This window comes from Pseudophryne corroboree, chromosome 9, assembly GCF_028390025.1.
Source record: "Pseudophryne corroboree isolate aPseCor3 chromosome 9, aPseCor3.hap2, whole genome shotgun sequence".
Taxonomy (NCBI): Eukaryota; Metazoa; Chordata; class Amphibia; order Anura; family Myobatrachidae; genus Pseudophryne; species Pseudophryne corroboree.
In genome coordinates this window covers 34,471,644-34,490,960 of record NC_086452.1, presented here as the reverse complement: position 1 = coordinate 34,490,960, position 19,317 = coordinate 34,471,644, and the positions used below count along the sequence as shown (strand labels likewise).

The 19,317-nt window shown below is 46.0% G+C and overlaps 1 protein-coding gene across 11 annotated transcripts in view; it reads left to right on the top strand.

The window, feature by feature from the left end:
* SGIP1 (SH3GL interacting endocytic adaptor 1) overlaps nt 1–19,317 on the top strand; it is a 174,077-nt gene that overhangs the window by 91,460 nt on the left and 63,300 nt on the right. For all 11 annotated transcript variants that reach the window (XM_063939159.1, XM_063939157.1, XM_063939151.1 and 8 more), the window contains 6 exons: nt 2,552–2,576; nt 3,703–3,754; nt 14,548–14,615; nt 14,980–15,072; nt 16,933–17,007; nt 17,295–17,771. In XM_063939159.1, the coding sequence (XP_063795229.1) occupies nt 2,552–2,576; nt 3,703–3,754; nt 14,548–14,615; nt 14,980–15,072; nt 16,933–17,007; nt 17,295–17,771 (790 nt within the window). The remainder of the gene's footprint in view (nt 1–2,551; nt 2,577–3,702; nt 3,755–14,547; nt 14,616–14,979; nt 15,073–16,932; nt 17,008–17,294; nt 17,772–19,317) is intronic.

Genomic DNA, 19,317 nt, shown 5'->3' with positions numbered 1-19,317 from the left:
TCCAGGGAAGGTGGTCAAGTCTGGAAGCCGGCCTGCCGATAAACATTCTGGAACTAAGAGCCGTCTACAACGGGCTTCTCCAAGCGGCCCATCTTCTAAGAAATCGGGCCATTCAAGTGCAGTCGGACAATGTAACGACGGTGGCTTACATAAACCGACAGGGCGGAACGAAGAGCAGAGCTGCAATGTCAGAGTTAACAAGAATCATCCTCTGGGCAGAAACACACGCGTTGGCGCTGTCAGCAATCTTCATTCCGGGAGTAGACAACTGGGAAGCGGACTTCCTCAGCAGACACGATCTCCATCCAGGAGAGTGGGGTCTCCATCCGGAGGTGTTCAAGGAGATAAAAGATCTTTGGGTTGTACCCCAAATAGCCATGATGGCCTCTCGTCTCAACAAGAAGCTTCGGCGATATTGTTCCAGGTCGAGGGACCCGCAAGCAGTGAGGGTGGACGCCCTAGTGACTCCGTGGGTATTCCAGTCGGTGTACGTGTTTCCACCACTTCCACTCATTCCAAGAGTTCTAAAGCTCATAAGGAGATAGAGTTCAAGCGATCCTCATTGCTCCAGACTGGCCAAGAAGGATTTGGTACGCGGATCTTCTGGATCTACTGCTGGAAGAGCCAAAGCCTATTCCTCTTTGGGAGGACCTGCTAAAGCAGGGCCCGTTCGCCTATCAAGACCTACCACGTCTACGTTTGACAGCATGGAGGTTGAACGCCAGATACTAGCTCGGAAAGGGCATTCCGAACAAGGTTATTTCTACCCTGATACAGGCTAGGAAATGAGTAACTGCTAAACATTACCATCGTATTTGGAAAAAATATGTATCTTGGTGTGAGTCCAAGAAGTTTCCTACGGTGGAGTTTCAACTGGGACGGTTTCTCCTCTTCCTGCAAGCAGGTGTGGATATGGGCCTGAGGTTAGGATCTGTGAAGGTCCAGATTTCGGCTCTATCCATTTTCTTCCAGAAACAATTGGCAGCCCTCCCTGAGGTTCAGACTTTTTTGAAGGGAGTTCTGCATATCCAACCTCCCTTTGTACCTCCTATGGCGCAATTGGATCTTAACGTGGTGTTGCAGTTCCTTCAGTCGGACTGGTTTGAGCCCCTACAGGAGGTTGAGGTCAAGTTTCTCAGGTGGGAGGCTGTCACTTTGTTGGCCTTAGCTTCTGCCAGACGTGTGTCGGAGTTGGGGGCTTTGTCATGCAAAAGTCCCTACTAGATCTTCCACGAAGACCGAGCTGAGCTCCAGACACGTCAGCAGTTTCTTCCGAAGGTTGTGTCAGCATTTCATATCAACCAACCTATTGTGGTGCCAGTTGCGACTGACTCCTCAATTTCATCAAAGCCCTTAGATGTTGTAAGGGCTCTAAAGATCTATGTGAGGAGGACTGCTCGTCACAGAAAATCAGACTCTCTGTTTGTCCTGTATGATCCCCAAAAAATTGGGTGTCCTGCTTCTAAGCAGACGATCTCTCGCTGGATCAGGTTCACTATCCAGCATGCGTATTCTACGGCAGGCTTGCCGTGTCCTAACCTGTTAAGGCCCACTCTACTCGTAAGGTGGGTTCTTCCTGGGCGGCTACCTGGGGTGTCTCGGCTTTACAACTCTGCCGAGTGGCTACTTGGTCTCGGTCGAACACGTTTGCAATGTTCTACAAGTTCGATACTTTGGCCTCTGAGGACCTAAAGTTTGGTCAATCAGTTCTGCAGGAGCCTCCGCGCTCTCCCTCGCGTTCTGGGAGCTTTGGTACATCCCATGGTACTAATGTGGACCCCAGCATCCTCTAGGACGTAAGAGAAAATAGGATTTTAATTACCTACCGGTAAATCCTTTTCTCGTAGTCCGTAGAGGATGCTGGGCGCCCGCCCAGCGCTTTGTTTTCCTGCAGTGGTTATCTGGTTCACTACAACTTGGTTTTTACTTGACTACTGCATTGTTACTTGGTAAGTAAGATTGCAGCGGTTGCTGAGTTTCAAGCTAGTTAGCTTGGTTTGCCTTTTATGTGTGAGCTGGTATGAATCTCACCACTATCTGTGTATAATCCTTCTCTCGAAGATGTCAGTCTCCCTGGGCACAGTTTCTAGACTGGGTCTGGTAGGAGGGGCATAGAGGGAGGAGCCAGCCCACACTCTCAAACTCTTAAAGTGCCAATGGCTCCTAGTGGACCCGTCTATACACCATGGTACTAATGTGGACCCCAGCATCCTCTACAGACTACGAGAAAAGGATTTACCGGTAGGTAATTAAAATCCTATTTTTCTCATTAATATCCCTAATTACATAGGCCTTAATCTTGTTCTGTTCATAATAAATGGATTACTAAATCGACCTTATAGAGACCCCATTATCAGCATTGTCCTGTATTATATGGCAGTGTGATAACTTTTCTCATCTGCTTCTAACTACAGTATAACACCAAGCTATGTGTATTCTAATGCAGCGTGCAGTAACCAGCTGTGTGCCCTACTAATGCCCATCTGTGCAGGTTGCATGTCTTAACTGATGCATGATGTGTGCTTTAATCAGTGTTTGTTTTTATTAATAGGGCACAATTAAAAGAAAATTGTCAAGTAAGTAGAAGTTTCATAGGAACTTTTCCCCAAATCTATATAAACATCCTATCTGCTAACTTGGTATAATACACTTTATGTTACAGTTTAATAATTTTATAACACACATTACGGAGCGCTTTACAGATAACATTCACATCAGTCCTTACCCCAGTGGAGCTTACAATCTATGTGGTCTATCACTTGGACACTAGGACAGATTTATTTATTTTTTTCCATCAGTCAAATGACCCGCCTGCATATTTTTGGAGGACGGGAGGAAACTCGAGTCCCCGGAGGAAACCCATGCAAGCATAGGGATAATATACAATTCCACACATATATAGCCCTGTTTAAAGTAGAACCCATGACCCAAAGCTGGCACAGAGATGTATAAATGTATTCTATTTTTATAGCCCAGGTGACCATTCCATTATGGCATTTTAATGACTTTACATTGTTTCTTGGGCTTAGTATTGTGTTGTTCATTTGTGACCAATCAGGTGACTTTTAGGAGACTATAGCCCACCCACGGGTGGTCTTCAGTATGCCGGCTGTCGGGATCCCGGCGCACAGTATACCGGCGCCGGGATCCCGACAGCCGGCATACCGACACTTATTCTCCCTCGTGGGGGTACACGACCCCCTGGAGGCAGAATAAAATAGCGTGGCGCGAGTAGTGCGCCATCGTGCCCGTAGCGTGGCGAGCAAAGCGAGCCCGCAAGGGGCTCATTTGCGCTCGCCACACTGACGGTAAGCCGGCGATCGGGCTCCCGGCGCCGGTATGCTGGTCGCCGGCAGCACGACCGCCGGCATACCGTAGTGAACCCCCCCACCCACATCAGACAGCGAAGATGAAAAGGAAAGTGTCCCTTAATTAAGACTCTAATACGTTTTCTTACACCTAAAATAATAATCTGTGTATGCGCCCATTATTAATACGACTAATATTATTATTATTTATTTTTTAAACAAGGTACTTGTTATGTAATACCTGTTAATTATAAGTGCGTCACTTACCTCCACCCACCTGTTATTCCATGGGAGATCTGGGGAATTACGTTAGGGTGGAGTTACAGATGTGACCACATGGATGAGTTTCTGTTCATGATTAATTGTACTAATTTTTTTCTCTTAATTTGTACAGCCGAAGAGATTGCGCGGCCGCGGCGTTCCACTCCGACTGCCGAGCTTGCGAGGTTAGTGCTCTGTGTGCGTACTGATAATGTTGCAGAATCTGTAATAATAAAGCGGCTTTGACTGTTCTTGTTTTTGTACTTGCTAAACGTTTTAATGGTGCATACACACTGGCCGATATAACTGCCATTCTATTGAACAGCCGACATGTTGCTGGTCCGTCGGCCAGTATGTACGAGCGATATGTCTGTGAATGCCTTCGTTCACAGACCTATTGCGTCGGCCCTGCAGCACAGCCGACGGCCAATATATCTAATGATATATTGGCGCATCGCTGTGTGCGTACGGACGGTCAGGCGACCGCCTGTACACAAGCTGCAGCAGCCGGCGGTGATTGACAGCTGAACTGGGTGGGTGTGTGTAAATGCCTGCCCAGTTCATGACGTCGGTCCAGACGGTTCGGGCAGTGTGTATGCTCAACGTCCATAGATATGTCAGCAGATCAGTTGATCTGCATATATATATATATATATAGACGGAGCCACGCTCATCTTGGCTTCTCTGCTGCGCCTAGCTGCACCAAGGTTAATTAGCATAAGCCTTTCATCTATTGTTCTCAGCTGCAATACAATACAGAGAACAATACAGCAGGGGATTAAGTCATTACAGCAGGGTAATAAGTCCGACTGCCCTGGATCAGATAATCCTATTAAAGGGATAGATGAGCAGGGCTCCATCTGTATGTACTAGTGTGTACCCAGCATAAGACTGATGAATTTGGCTGAATACAGAGGTATCGCCCCATAGTGTTGTTACAGGGTCACTTCTTGTGCATGGCTGGAAATGTGATGCGGGATCCTGCATGCGCGGTGGTATCTGTCAGTGTGGACGATTGCTATGACGCAACTACATGTGTGGATTACAGGCTGAGAGTGGACTTTTCTGTAATTCCCTCTGTTTTCATTGATTGGGTAAATGGTGTCATGTCCTTTAGATCGATGTCACTTGGCTTTGCTTGAACCACAAATGAATAGACCTAAGCAGTGTGGCACGCCACGTGTGTTCCCGTATTGGTCACATACCTGTTCTGTTGGGGTTTTAGAACACGCTTGGTTGCTGCAGAGCTCCTGCTCACTTCTTATCCCCTTTATATTGGTTTCTGGCTATTTTGCTCTTTGGCACAAGGTCCCTACGTTGCAGAGTTTTGGGGATCTCACAAACTGGCAGCAGGGTTACCACTGACCGAATCCCCTTCATCAGTCAGGTACTTTTTCATTCTCAGGGGACCTCCAGTATACCGACACTCTCCTGCTCGTCCCTAGCAATGTCTTTTGATAACAAGGACACCTGGAATAGTTACGAAACACAGGTTTCCCCTCTTCATTGATTTCTGGATAAGAATTTTGCAGAGGTCCTCTCACCTGTTGTTCACTGTGGATTAACCATACACGGCAGGAAGCAGCACCCGCCGTATATTCCCTCTTATCCCTCTCATCTCCGTTTATCTGTACACTGTATGTCTGGCATGCTCATTGTGTTTACTGTTTGTAGTGTGGATCTGCGCTGCTTGTAACAGATCCATCCCTGACAGTGGTACAAAAGCAGAAGTTGCCATCTTTTTTTCTTTACCCCTTAGTATAGATAGAGCGTCCGCTCACTTACCATTCACTGCCTATGGTACATGATATGCAGCAGCCGGGATCCGGTCTGAAGATCGACAGTGTCTAGGTCGACAATGTTTAGGTCGACCACTATAGGTCGACAGTCACTAGGTCGACATGGATGGAAGGTCGACAGGGTTTCTAGGTCGACATGTGCTAGGTCGACAGGTCTAAAGGTCGACATGAGTTTTTCACATTTTTTTGGGGGGGGGATTTTTTCATACTTAACGATACACGTGGACTACGATTGGAACGGTAAAGTGTGCCGAGCGAAGCTGTAGCGGAGCGAAGGCACCATGCCCGAAGCATGGCGAGCCATGCGAGGGGACACGGTGCACTAATTTGGGATCCCGGTCACTTTACGAAGAAAACGACACCAAAAAAAAAAAAATCCTCATGTCGACCTTTAGACCTGTCGACCTAGCACATGTCGACCTAGAAACCCTGTCAACTTCCATCCATGTCGACCTAGTGACTGTCGACCTATAGTGGTCGACCTAAACATTGTCGACCTAGACACTGTCGATAAAACGAACCACACCCGCAGCAGCCACCCCCTCCATACCATATGGAGGTCATCTATTACTTTTCTTTCACTCAGATTATGACACAGTGATGTTTACATCTACATACTACTGTATATTGCACTTATTTGAATCTCACACTACAATCTTACAATCTACTGATTTGTTTTTTGTAAAACAATTTTTATTGATATTTGAACAATACAAAAGCACTGACCATTGCATCCATAGACAGTGTCGCAAGATAAGAAGGTACAAAAGTATGAAAACAGTGTACAAAGAACTTGTGTACTAAAAGCAGGGGAAAGGTACAACCCCAAGTCAAAACAGGTACCGTAAGAAAAACATGACAATCGGACAGAATAAATCGTTATAGGTAAACAGATGAGTTATACCCTCAACTGCGCAAAAGGCTTCCTGGACACTACCACAACCAAAATAAGTGTCTCCCCAAGACACTTGTGAATTACAAATACAGAAGCAGTGAAATAGATTGCAATTGTTACCAGGCGCCACTTACACAATAGGTCACAATTCAAATTAAAATATCAGAGCATGCTACATTCCTGATAATGAGTCCTCAAAGGTTCCTCCCACTGTTGCATGTAATGGTCTTAGCACATGTGGAAAGATGAAATCAGAATCGTGTAGTACAATTTATGTTTTTAATGACATACACAAAATACAAGATGAAAAACACAATGCTATGTTCCCCCGTTCTGTTTGAGATGCTGTAGATGGAACAGTTACCAGAATGATGTAAGAACTGGTGTGAAACAGTCCTCAACAAAAGCGTGTTATATGAATAATCACCACAGTGGTCCTCCCGGGTGGACAATCGGGTGCATTCGTCTGGTCACTGGAACAGTCAATCTCTCACTGGAACAAAGGGGTCCAAAGTACAATCAACGCGTTTCGACCCAAAATGCTATGGGTCTTTCTCAAGGCAGTGCATGGAAGCTTTCCCTCCTGAGCTTCCTTATAAATCGTTATTCAGGATGCAGCATCATAGAAAATAACAATATAATATCAACATGATCAACAGGCATATATCAATCGGGAGACACAACAAGGAAGGGAAAAGGGGAAGACAGGACAATTCACTCACTTGGCACGAAGGTTAAAGTAGGTCCACTGCGAGCTCATCAACACCAAAAGGGTACAGAAAAAGAAAGTTATGTCCTCATCACATTAAACCATTCAAAGGGAATCAAGACGTTTGTATAAGACCCAGGAGGTGTTTTCAAACAGCTTTTAAGGTGTTTTTGAGCTTTTCCGGGTCCAGACTGTTAATAAAGACTTCCCATTTAGTGTAAAAACGAGCTACACCCCGTTCTATGTCCGGTAGAGTAGCTTGGCACTCGAAATAAAGAATGTGTAAGAGTCCATTTTTTAGTTCACCCAATGATGGGGACGATCTTTTCTTCCAATGATTCAATATGACCTTTTTTTGCCACAGTAAGGATGACCGCGAGGACGGGGATAATTCATCTTTTGTCTGGGCGCAGAAACCAGCCCAAGAAACGTGTGCATAGGCAAGCTATAAGGGTCCTTTGTTAGCCTTAAAGAGAAAATCTGGGTAACATAGTCTATAACTTTTATTTCAGAATTTGGCAATTTTCCCACAAGTCCAAAAGCAATGAAAGAAAGAGGCATGCAATATATGACATTTTAAGCATTCACTGGTACCGTCCAGTAACATATGCACTCTTTGGGCCGGAGCAGTATATGCTGTGTGCAAAACTTTAAAATATACTTCTTGTAGTTTAGCTGAATGCAGATATTTAAACGTTAACTGGCACGGTTTCAAGATCGTGGCCGGATCCGGAAAACCCGAGATATCTTCCTCCCATTTAGAGATGGACCGTACAATCTACTGATTATTTAGTGCAATATCTGTATTAACCTTTATTAAACCAATGTATTATCTGGCTCTTTACTATGAACCAGATTAAGTGGTGTATTCAGTTGCAGTTGGAACTGCCGTCTTGTTGGAAAGACGGCAGTTTCCGACTTTTTTAGGTCAGAAACAAGTCAGCATTTCCGAGTTGTCGGAAAACGTGGATTGCCGGAATAGCCGCGGAACCATGTGTTTTGTCGGAAGCGCGGTCAAATCAGAGAGGTTTTAGCCCTGTTTAGAAACATAGAAACATAGAATTTGACGGCAGATAAGAACCACTTGGCCCATCTAGTCTGCCCCTTTTTTATTTTATCCTTTAGGCAATCTCAACCCTTTTTTCTCTATCGTCCTAGTGGATGCTGGGGTTCCTGAAAGGACCATGGGGAATAGCGGCTCCGCAGGAGACAGGGCACAAAAAGTAAAGCTTTAGGATCAGGTGGTGTGCACTGGCTCCTCCCCCTATGACCCTCCTCCAAGCCTCAGTTAGATTTTTGTGCCCAGCCGAGAAGGGTGCAATCTAGGTGGCTCTCCTATAGAGCTGCTTAGAAAAGTTTAGCTTAGGTTTTTTATTTTACAGTGAGTCCTGCTGGCAACAGGATCACTGCAACGAGGGACTTAGGGGAGAAGAAGTGAACTCACCTGCGTGCAGGATGGATTGGCTTCTTGGCTACTGGACATTAGCTCCAGAGGGACGATCACAGGTACAGCCTGGATGGTCACCGGAGCCTCGCCGCCGGCCCCCTTGCAGATGCTGAAACGAGAAGAGGTCCAGAATCGGCGGCAGAAGACTCCTCAGTCTTCTTAAGGTAGCGCACAGCACTGCAGCTGTGCGCCATTTTCCTCTCAGCACACTTCACACGGCAGTCACTGAGGGTGCAGGGCGCTGGGAGGGGGGCGCCCTGGGAGGCAAATGAAAACCTTTTTTGGCTAAAAATACCTCACATATAGCCTCCGGGGGCTATATGGAGATATTTAACCCCTGCCAGAATCCGTTAAGAGCGGGAGACGAGGCCGCCGAAAAAGGGGCGGGGCCTATCTCCTCAGCACACAGCGCCATTTTCCCTCACAGAAAGGCTGGAGGGAAGGCTCCCAGGCTCTCCCCTGCACTGCACTACAGAAACAGGGTTAAAACAGAGAGGGGGGGCACTAATTTGGCGTTAGAAATATATAAAAAAGATGCTATAAGGGAAAACACTTATATAAGGTTGTCCCTATATAATTATAGCGTTTTTGGTGTGTGCTGGCAAACTCTCCCTCTGTCTCTCCAAAGGGCTAGTAGGTCCTGTCCTCTATCAGAGCATTCCCTGTGTGTGTGCTGTGTGTCGGTACGTGTGTGTCGACATGTATGAGGACGATGTTGGTGAGGAGGCGGAGCAATTGCCTGTAATGGTGATGTCACTCTCTAGGGAGTCGACACCGGAATGGATGGCTTATTTAGGGAATTACGTGATAATGTCAACACGCGCCAAGGTCGGTTGACGACATGAGACGGCCGACAAACAATTAGTACCGGTCCAGACGTCTCAAAAACACCGTCAGGGGTTTTAAAACGCCCGTTTACTTTAGTCGGTCGACACAGACACAGACAGGGACACTGAATCCAGTGTCGACGGTGAATAAACAAACGTATTCCTTATTAGGGCCACACGTTAAGGGCAATGAAGGAGGTGTTACATATTTCTGATACTACAAGTACCACAAAAGAGGGTATTATGTGGGATGTGAAAAAACTACCGTAGTTTTTCCTGAATCAGATAAATTAAATGAAGTGTGTGATGATGCATGGGTTCCCCCCGATAGAAAATATGGGCGGTATACCCTTTCCCGCCAGAAGTTAGGGCGCGTTGGGAAACACCCCTTAGGGTGGATAAGGCGCTCACACGCTTATCAGAACAAGTGGCGGTACCATCTATAGATAGGGCCGTCCTCAAGGAGCCAGCTGACAGGAGGCTGGAAAAATATCATAAAAAGTATATACACACATACTGGTGTTATACTGCGACCAGCGATCGCCTCAGCCTGGATGTGCAGAGCTGGGGTGGCTTGGTCGGATTCCCTGACTAAAAATATTGATACCCTTGACAGGGACAGTATTTTATTGACTATAGAGCATTTAAAGGATGTATTTCTATATATGCGAGATGCACAGAGGGATATTTGCACTCTGGCATCAAGAGTAAGTGCGATGTCCATATCTGCCAGAAGATGTTTATGGACACGACAGTGGTCAGGTGATGCAGATTCCAAACGGCACAAAGGTGTATTGCCGTATAAAGGAAGAGGAGTTATTTGGGGTCGGTCCATCGGACCTGGTGGCCACGGCAACTGCTGGAAAATCCACCGTTTTTACCCTAAGTCACATCTCTGCAGAAAAAGACACCGTCTTTTCAGCTTCAGTCCTTTCGTCCCTATAAGAGTCATATCTGCCCAGGGATAGAGGAAAGGGAAGAAGACTGCAGCAGGCAGCCCATTCCCAGGAACAGAAGCGTTCCAACCCTTCTGACAAGCTCTCAGCATGACGCTGAGACCGTACAGGACCCCTGGATCCTACAAGTAGTATCCCAGGGGTACAGTTTGGAATGTCGAGACGTTTCCCCTGCGCAGGCTCCTGAAGGCTGCTTTACCAAGGTCTCCCTCCGACAAGGAGGCAGTATGGGAAAAAATTCACGAGCTGTATTCCCAGCAGGTGATAATTAAATTACCCCTCCTACAACAAGAAAAGGGGTATTATTCCACACTATATTGTGGTACTGAAGCCAGAAGGCTAGGTGAGACCTATTCTAAATCTAAAAAAATGTAAACACTTACAAAGGTTCAAATCAAGATGGAGTCACTCAGAGCAGTGATAACGAACCGGGAAGAAGGGGACTATCTGGTGTCCCGAGACATCAGGGATGCTTACCTCCATGTCCCAAATTTGCCCTTATCACTAAGGGTACCTCAGGTTCGTGGTACAGAACTGTCACTATCAGTTGCAGACGCTGCCGTTTGGATTGTCTACGGCACCCCGGGTCTTTACCAAGGTAATGGCCGAAATGATGGTTCTTCTTCGAAGAAAAGGCGTCTTAATTATCCCTTACTTGGACGATCTCCTGATAAGGGCAAAGTCCAGGGAACAGTTGGAGGTCGGAGTAGCACTATCTCGGATACTGTTACAACAGCAGGGGTGGATTCTAAAGATTCCAAAATCGCAGCTGATCCCGACAACAAGTCTCCTGTGCTTAGGGATGATTCTGGACACAGTCCAGAAAAAGGTGTTTCTCCCGGAAGAGAAAGCCAGGGAGTTATCCGAGCTAGTCAGGAACCTCCTAAAATCAGTGCATCATTGCACAAGGGCCATGGTAAAAAAAATGGTGACTTCCTTCGAAGCAATTCCAGTCGGCAGATTTCATGCAAGAACTTTTCAGTAGGATCTGCTGGACAAATGGTCCGGATCGCATCTTCAGATGCATCAGCGGATAACCCTATATCCAAGGACAAGGGTGTCTCTCCTGTGGTGGTTACAGAGTGCTCATCTTCTAGAGGGCCGCAGATTCGGCGTTCAGTTTTGGATGTTGGTGACCACGGAGGCCAGCCCGAGAGGCTGGGGAGCAGTCACACAAGGAAAAAATTTCCAGGGAGTGTGATCAAGTCTGGAGTTTTTTCTCCACATAAATATAGCTAAGGGTAAATTTATAATGCTCTAAGCTTAGCAAGACCTCTGCTTCAAGGTCAGCCGGTATTGATCCAGTGGGATAAAACATCACGGCAGTCGCCCACGTAAATAGACAGGGCGGCACAAGAAGCAGGAGGGCAGTGGCAAAAACTGCAAGGACTTTTCGCTGGGCGGAAAATCATGTGATAGCACTGTCAGCAGTGTTTCATTCCGGGAATGGAAACTGGGAAGCAGACTTCCTCAGTAGGCACGACCTCCACCCGGCAGAGTGGGAACTTCATGGGGAAGTTTTCCACATAATTGTAAACCGTTGGGAATTACCAAAGGTGGACATGATGGCGTCCCGTCTGAACAAAAAACGGGACAGGTATTGCGCCAGGTTAAGAGACCCTCAGGCAATAGCTGTGGACGTTCTGGTAACACCGTGGGTGTACCAGTCGGTGTATGTGTTCCATCCTCTGCTTTTCATACCTAAGGTACTGAGAATTATAAGACGCAGAGGAGTAAGAACTATACTCATGGCTCCGGATTGGCCAAGAAGGACTTGGTACCCGGAACTTCAAGAGATGCTCACAGAGGACTTATGGCCTCTGCCGCTAAGAAGGGACTTGTTTCAGCAAGTACCATGTCTGTTCCAAGACTTACCGCAGCTGCGTTTGACGGCATGGCGGTGGAACGCCGGATCCTAAGGGAAAAGGCATTCAGGAAGAGGTCATTCCTACCCTGGTCAAAGCCAGAAAGGAGGTGACCGCACAACATTATCACCACATGTGGCGAAAATATGTTGCGTGGTGTGAGGCCAGGAAGGCCCCACGAAGAAATTTCAACTCGGTCGATTCCTGCATTTCTTGCAAACAGGAGTGTCTATGGGCCTCAAATTGGGGTCCATTAAGGTTCAAATTTCGGCCCTGTCGATTTTTCTTCCAGAAAGAAGTGGCTTCAGTTCCTGAAGTCCAGAAGTTTGTCAAGGGAGTATTGCATATACAACCCCCTTTTGTGCCTCCAGTGGCACTGTGGGATCTCAACGTAGTTCTGGGATTCCTCAAAACACATTGGTTTAAAACCAGTCAAATCTGTGGATTTGAAGCATCTCACATGAAAAGTGAACATGCTCTTGGACCTGGCCTGGACCAGGCGACTGTCAAATTGGTGGTTTTTTTCTCAAAAAAGCCCATATCTGTTTGTCCATTCAGACAGGGCAGAGCTGCGGACTCGTCCCCAGTTCTCTCCCTAAGGTGGTGTCAGTGTTTCACCTGAACCAGCTTATTGTGGTGTCTTGCGCCTACTAGGGACTTGGAGGACTCCAAGTTGCTAGATGTGGTCAGGGCCCTGAAAATATAGGTTCCAGGACGGCTGGAGTCAGGAAAACTGACTTGCTGTTATCCTGTATGCACCCAACAAACTGGGTGCTCTTGCTTTTAAGCAGACTTTTGCTAGTTGGATGTGTAATACAATTCAGCTTGCACATTCTGTGGCAGGCCTGCCACAGCCAAAATATGTAAATGCCCATTCCACAAGGAAGGTGGGCTCATCTTGGGCGGCTGCCCGAGGGGTCTCGGCTTTACAACTTTGCCGAGCGGCTATTTAGTCAGGGGCAAACACGTTTGTAAAATCCTACAAAATTGATACCCTGGCTAAGGAGGACCTGGAGTTCTCTCATTCGGTGCTGCAGAGTCATCCGCACTCTCCCGCCCGTTTGGGAGCTTTGGTATAATCCCCATGGTCCTTTCAGGAACCCCAGCATCCACTAGGACGATAGAGAAAATAAGAATTTACTTACCGATAATTCTATTTCTCGGAGTCCGTAGTGGATGCTGGGCGCCCATCCCAAGTGCGGATTATCTGCATTACTTGTACATAGTTACAAAAATCGGGTTATTATTGTTGCGAGCCATCTTTTCAGAGGCTCCGCTGTTATCATACTGTTAACTGGGTTCAGATCACAGGTTGTACAGTGTGATTGGTGTGGCTGGTATGAGTCTTACCCGGGATTCATAAATCCTTCCTTATTGTGTACGCTCGTCCGGGCACAGTACCTAACTGAGGCTTGGAGGAGGGTCATAGGGGGAGGAGCCAGTGCACACCACCTGATCCTAAAGCTTTACTTTTTGTGCCCTGTCTCCTGCGGAGCCGCTATTCCCCATGGTCCTTTCAGGAACCCCAGCATCCACTACGGACTCCGAGAAATAGAATTATCGGTAAGTAAATTCTTATTTTAACCTTGATTCTTTGTAAGGATATTCATATGCCTGTCCCAAGCATGTTTAAATTGCCCTACAGTCTTAGCCTCTACCACCTCTGATGGGAGGCTATTCCACTTATCCACTACCCTTTCTGTGAAGTAATTTTTCCTTAAATTTCCCCTGAACCTCCCCCCCTCCAGTCTCAATGTATGCCCTCGAGTTCTAATACTTCTTTTCCTTTGAAGAATGTTTCCCTCCTGAACTTTGTTAAGACCCTTTATATATTTGAAAGTTTCTATCATGTCTCCCCTTTCCCTTCTCTCCTCCAAACTATACATGTTAAGATCTTTTAGCCTTTCCGACAATGTCAATCCGACTTTAAATAAAGTTGGCTTGGTATTGTCGGGGATGGCCAAAATCTGTTGGATTTGGCCGCTCGTAGAATACTGTATTGTCGGATCATTTCCGTCGGAAAAGATCCGACAAGCAATTGAATACACCCCTAAGTGACAGTGTTTCACACTGTTTCGTCAGTGTGATTATGTTGCATTTGTATTTGATACACAGCAACTACTAATTTATAGTGTAATCTATAGTGTACTAATTTAGTGTATTGTGATTCATTTAAACTTATATTGGTTTACAGCCAGCACTAGATCATACAGAGACCCCATGTTACTGGGTTGTCCTTGAACTTTCTTTTCACTTTTATCTTTATCTTGTCTTTTTTTTTTTTATTATTATTATTATTACAAATAAACGTTCTGTTGTAACGTATTACCAGGTTAGTTGGGCGAGTGCCCCAAACATATAGAGAGTACCTTTTATTTTTCTGTTACTATCCCACAACCTAAGTAAACTTACCCTTTGCAACTTATCCAATGGCTTTTTTAAATTCATGTTTTTTTTTTTTTTCTATTGACAAAATTTAGTAAGAAAGCTCCGGTCGAATTATTCGGTCCTCCTCTAGAATCTGCCTTCGAAGGTCCAAAGTCTGAAGGTCAGTTTCTTCCTCTGCAGTTTGTTGCATAGATCTATTGTGTTCCCACCTTCTGCCACTCGGGTGATGCTATGACTATTCGCACACAGAGAGAGCTTAGCATAGACCAGTGGTTCCCAAAGCCAGTCCTCAGCGACCGCTTACTGTTCATGTTTTGCAGACCACCCATGTGGGTACAGGTGTATGCTAACAGTCACATTGTAAGAGATGTGGTGCATTCATCCTGACATATTCTACAGATCCACAGGTGATCTGGAAAACATGAGCTTTTAGGAGTCCTTACGAAGTTTGAGAACCGCTGTAATAGACTATAGGGGAAAGTTTTATACCTTGTCTGTCACTTTAATTAAGTTCTTTATGTCAGTTCCACTAGATCAGTCGGAAATATGGGGGGCTGCTGAAATAAGCCCCGAAGCTACGGAGTCGCCCAAGCTGTCTCGCCCATTCCCAGCGGGAAGTAAGTCATGCTCTGTCGCACTGTGTCTTAATGATGAATGTAACTGTTAAGTTTCCAAATCATATCAGGAATATAGAATGCATTTTGCTACCCTGTGTTTATCCATCTGGAGGAAACCTGGATATGTTGGGACTTGGGATTCACAACCAGGAGAGTTAAAAAATAAAAAAATCTGAATCTGGGCTGTGCCATCACTGGATCACGGATACGGGCTGTGACATCACTAGTTCATGGTTAGGGGCTGGGATGTCATTGGGTCAGGGCTATGAGGCATATTATAGATTTTCTAGAAAATTTAGAATGTTGATGCAGGTAGCATTTTAGGGTTGGGTATGAAATCCCGTCGGTCAGGAAGCCGACAGTCCAAATCCCAATGGATCTTGGTATTTTAACCCTAACCGTCCCGTCCCCGGCAGCCTAACCCTAATCCCAGTACTTGCCGGTGAGATTCTGACCATCAGGATTCATCTGTCTGTATTCTGACTGCCGCGATCCTGACCGCATCCCGCGTTTCATATCGGAACTGTCCTGCACTAATCCAATACAGGTTTCTGCCCTTCTGTTGTTCTCCTCTCTGGGAATTTTTTACCTCTTATCTCTTTCTCTGCCGGCAAATAATAATCTCTAATTGTATTCCTGAGTTTCCCACTTCCTCCACTGTATACAGAGAGAATCCCCACCTAATAATGTAATGAAATGTATTCATCATGTTTCCTTGTTTTCTTTGTGTCTGTTTTCTATTGTTTTACAGTAAATCTGCTGCTTTTTTTCTTTCATTCAGAATAAATATTCCCTTATGATTATTTTAATGAATGCCCCCCCATTGTCTGACTGTAGGGGACTGTTAGCAATTTTATTAACATGCTTTATATTGTGCCAACATATCACACAGCGTTATACAATTATAGATTATTTATTTCAACCAGTTCCTGCCCCACTGGGACTTGGGATCTGAATTCCCTGCGCACAGGGCTATACTGACATCAGTTTAGATAGCAGCTAGTTATCGCACCGGAATGCTTTTGGAGTGTGGGAGGAAAGGGGTACACGCGGAGGGAACCCAGTTAAATACCAAGACAACATACAAACACCGCACACATTGTTGTAGCTGCTATTTTTTTTTTATAATTCTGTGCCCTCCTTGGCTCACGGTCCCGTGTGTACCCCCCACACCCTCCACTTAATATAAATGCTCCGCCAATTGGATCATTATCAGGCCTTGTGCTCATTGGGGGTCATTCCGAGTTGTTCGCTCGCTAGCAGTTTTTAGCAGCCGTGCAAACACTATGCCGCCGCCCACTGGGAGTGTATTTTAGCTTAGCAGAAGTGCGAACGAAAGGATCGCAGAGCGGCTACAAAATAATTTTGTGCAGTTTTAGAGTAGCTTCAGACCTACTCAGCGCTTGCGATCACGTCAGATGTTCAGTTCCTGTTTTGACGTCACGAACACGCCCTGCGTTCGCCCGGGCACGCCTGCGTTTTTTCAAACACTCCCTGAAAACGGTCAGTTGACACCCAGAAATGCCCACTTCATGTCAGTCACTCTGCGGCCAGCAGTGCGACTGAAATGCATTGCTAGACCCTGTGTGAAACTACATCGGTCGTTGTAATATTACATCGCGCGTGCGCATTGCGCCGCATACGCATGCACCGAAGTGCCGTTCTTTAGCCTCATCGCTGCACAGCGAACGAAAGCAGCTAGCGATCAACTCTGAATGACCACCATTATAAGAATACATCCACACAGCAATATGTGAGTGTCTGTGTTTCTCATACGTGACAAAGGAACACACATTAGTAGGCGATGATCACTTTGTGATGGATTGTTTGATGGTCTTTGTGACAAATTGTGTTTTTCAGCACCTCCGCCCATTCCACCAAAAAATATTCCGGCCACCCCACCCAGAACCGCTTCTCCATTGCCATCTGGACCAGGTGAGTGCCCTCCACGTTGGTTCCGGTCTGCTAATTAGTGTTATGTTCTGGCATCTGAAGGATCCCTATGCTAAACAGAGAATTGATCCCAACACGGAACAGGGAAAGGTCGGAAAGTACAGTATGTGTGTCTGTGTTCTGACATAGACTTTGAAGTCCATTTAAAAGTACACCATTTAGTATAGGGATCGCTGATCAACATACGATGCTTTTGCTCTCTTGTCCACATGACAGAGATCAAACATCTGTTTATTAAGAACTTTTTGTTTTTATTTTTCCATCTGTAGATCAAGGAGCAGTCGCTGGAGATGAGCAGAGAGAAACGGATACGAGAGACGAACAAGTTGCATCAATCCATGATTTGGACAGTATATTCGGCCCTGTATTATCCCCCAGATCTGTAGCGGTTACGTCTGAGGACAAGTGGGTCAGGTTTTTGGAACCCTCTCCAGAACAAATTTCCCCTCCCTCTCCCCCTCCTCCCACTCCCACAACAAAAGCGGAGTCTCCCCCGGCTGAAGAACCTGAAAGTCCCTGTGAACCACCTCCCCCTACGGTAACATGTCGCAATATACCCTCCCCGCTCAATCTGGAAGAGGTCCACAAGAAAATGGCCGAACAATCATTCATTAAAGAGGACATATTGGAGTCCGCAGCGTCTCCTAAAGATGTTGGGCTTGGGCAAAGAGCTACACCTCCCCCACCTCCACCCCCTACTTACAGAACTGTGGTATCCTCTCCAGGACCTAGCGGCAGTGCAAGTGGTACGTAGTATATGTCCACCATCTTCAGGTATTCCTCCTTGTATTTTAAACAGTAAAAAATTCCAACTAATTTACTTATAAGGGGGTATGGTCATTAAAATCCCTTGTTTCCATTTTATATTCCTTTTATTGGGGAGATTCATTTGTGCCTCCCATTTTTTGTATAGAGCTTTCGCTGTCTGGGCAAGCTAGCTGATAATACGTAGAACCATTAGGTTATACGATATGGTCTCTAGTGACGTTCTGCCTTTCAAAGGGTTTGTCAGCCCCATTAAATATTCTTTTATCCCATTTTTGGCCATTTTGTATCCAGACAAAACATTATGTTGATGTCTGTCCGTCTGTGACTACCACAAATAGTTTAGTGAATGGGATCATTAAATAATCATAAACAGACCCCGGGTCAGATTAGATAGTCGCCTTTGTATGCATTGCTAGGTGATTTTACGCCTGAGATTTCCCTGAAAAAGACGTAGCACATTTCAGCGTTTCATTTCTAACTATAAACAAACATTCAGTGCCAACTGAAGTCATTTGGAGAGCAAAAACGTTCCTAAAGCATGTATTTTTATTTGATACTTTTCATTTTATATTTTGGTTGGTCAGATGCAGTTCACGTATTTTTGATAATTGCACAAACTGTGGCATCCTCTCCAGACTTTCAGCAGCCGCTGTGTCGGAGATAAGGGAGATTTTGACGCAGAGTTGAACAGCTCCCCAAGTTGCTTATTTATTCCTTTATATACCAGAACCAAAAAATTTAATTGGATAAGATGGTTTGACGTTCGCATCTAGCTGTAGAATTGTTAATTATATTTCTCTGACGTCCTAGTGGATGCTGGGAACTCCGTAAGGACCATGGGGAATAGACGGGCTCCGCAGGAGACTGGGCACTCTAAAAGAAAGATTAGGTACTATATCTGGTGTGCACTGGCTCCTCCCTCTATGCCCCTCCTCCAGACCTCAGTTAGAATCTGTGCCCGGCCAGAGCTGGATGCATCTAGTGGGCTCTCCTGAGCTTGCTAGAAAGAAAGTATTTGTTAGGTTTTTTATTTTCAGTGAGATCTGCTGGCAACAGACTCACTGCTACGTGGGACTGAGGGGAGAGAAGCAAACCTACCTGCTTGCAGCTAGCTTGTGCTTCTTAGGCTACTGGACACCATTAGTTCCAGAGGGTTCAAACACAGGGCCTGACCTCGATCGTCCGTTCCCGGAGCCGCGCCGCCGTCCCCCTTGCAGAGCCAGAAGACAGAAGAGAAGCGATGAAATCGACGGCAGAAGACTCCTGTCTTCATTAAGGTAGCGCACAGCACCGCAGCTGTGCGCCATTGCTCCCACAGCACACCACACACTCCGGTCACTGTAGGGTGCAGGGCGCTGGGGGGGGGGCCCTGGGCAGCAATAAAAATACCTTTGGCATAAAAATACACATAATACAGTCTGTGACTGTATATGTGTAAAACCCCCGCCATTTTAGTCAGAAACAGGACAGAAGCCCGCCACTGAGGGGGCGGGGCCTTCTTCCTCAGCACACCAGCGCCATTTT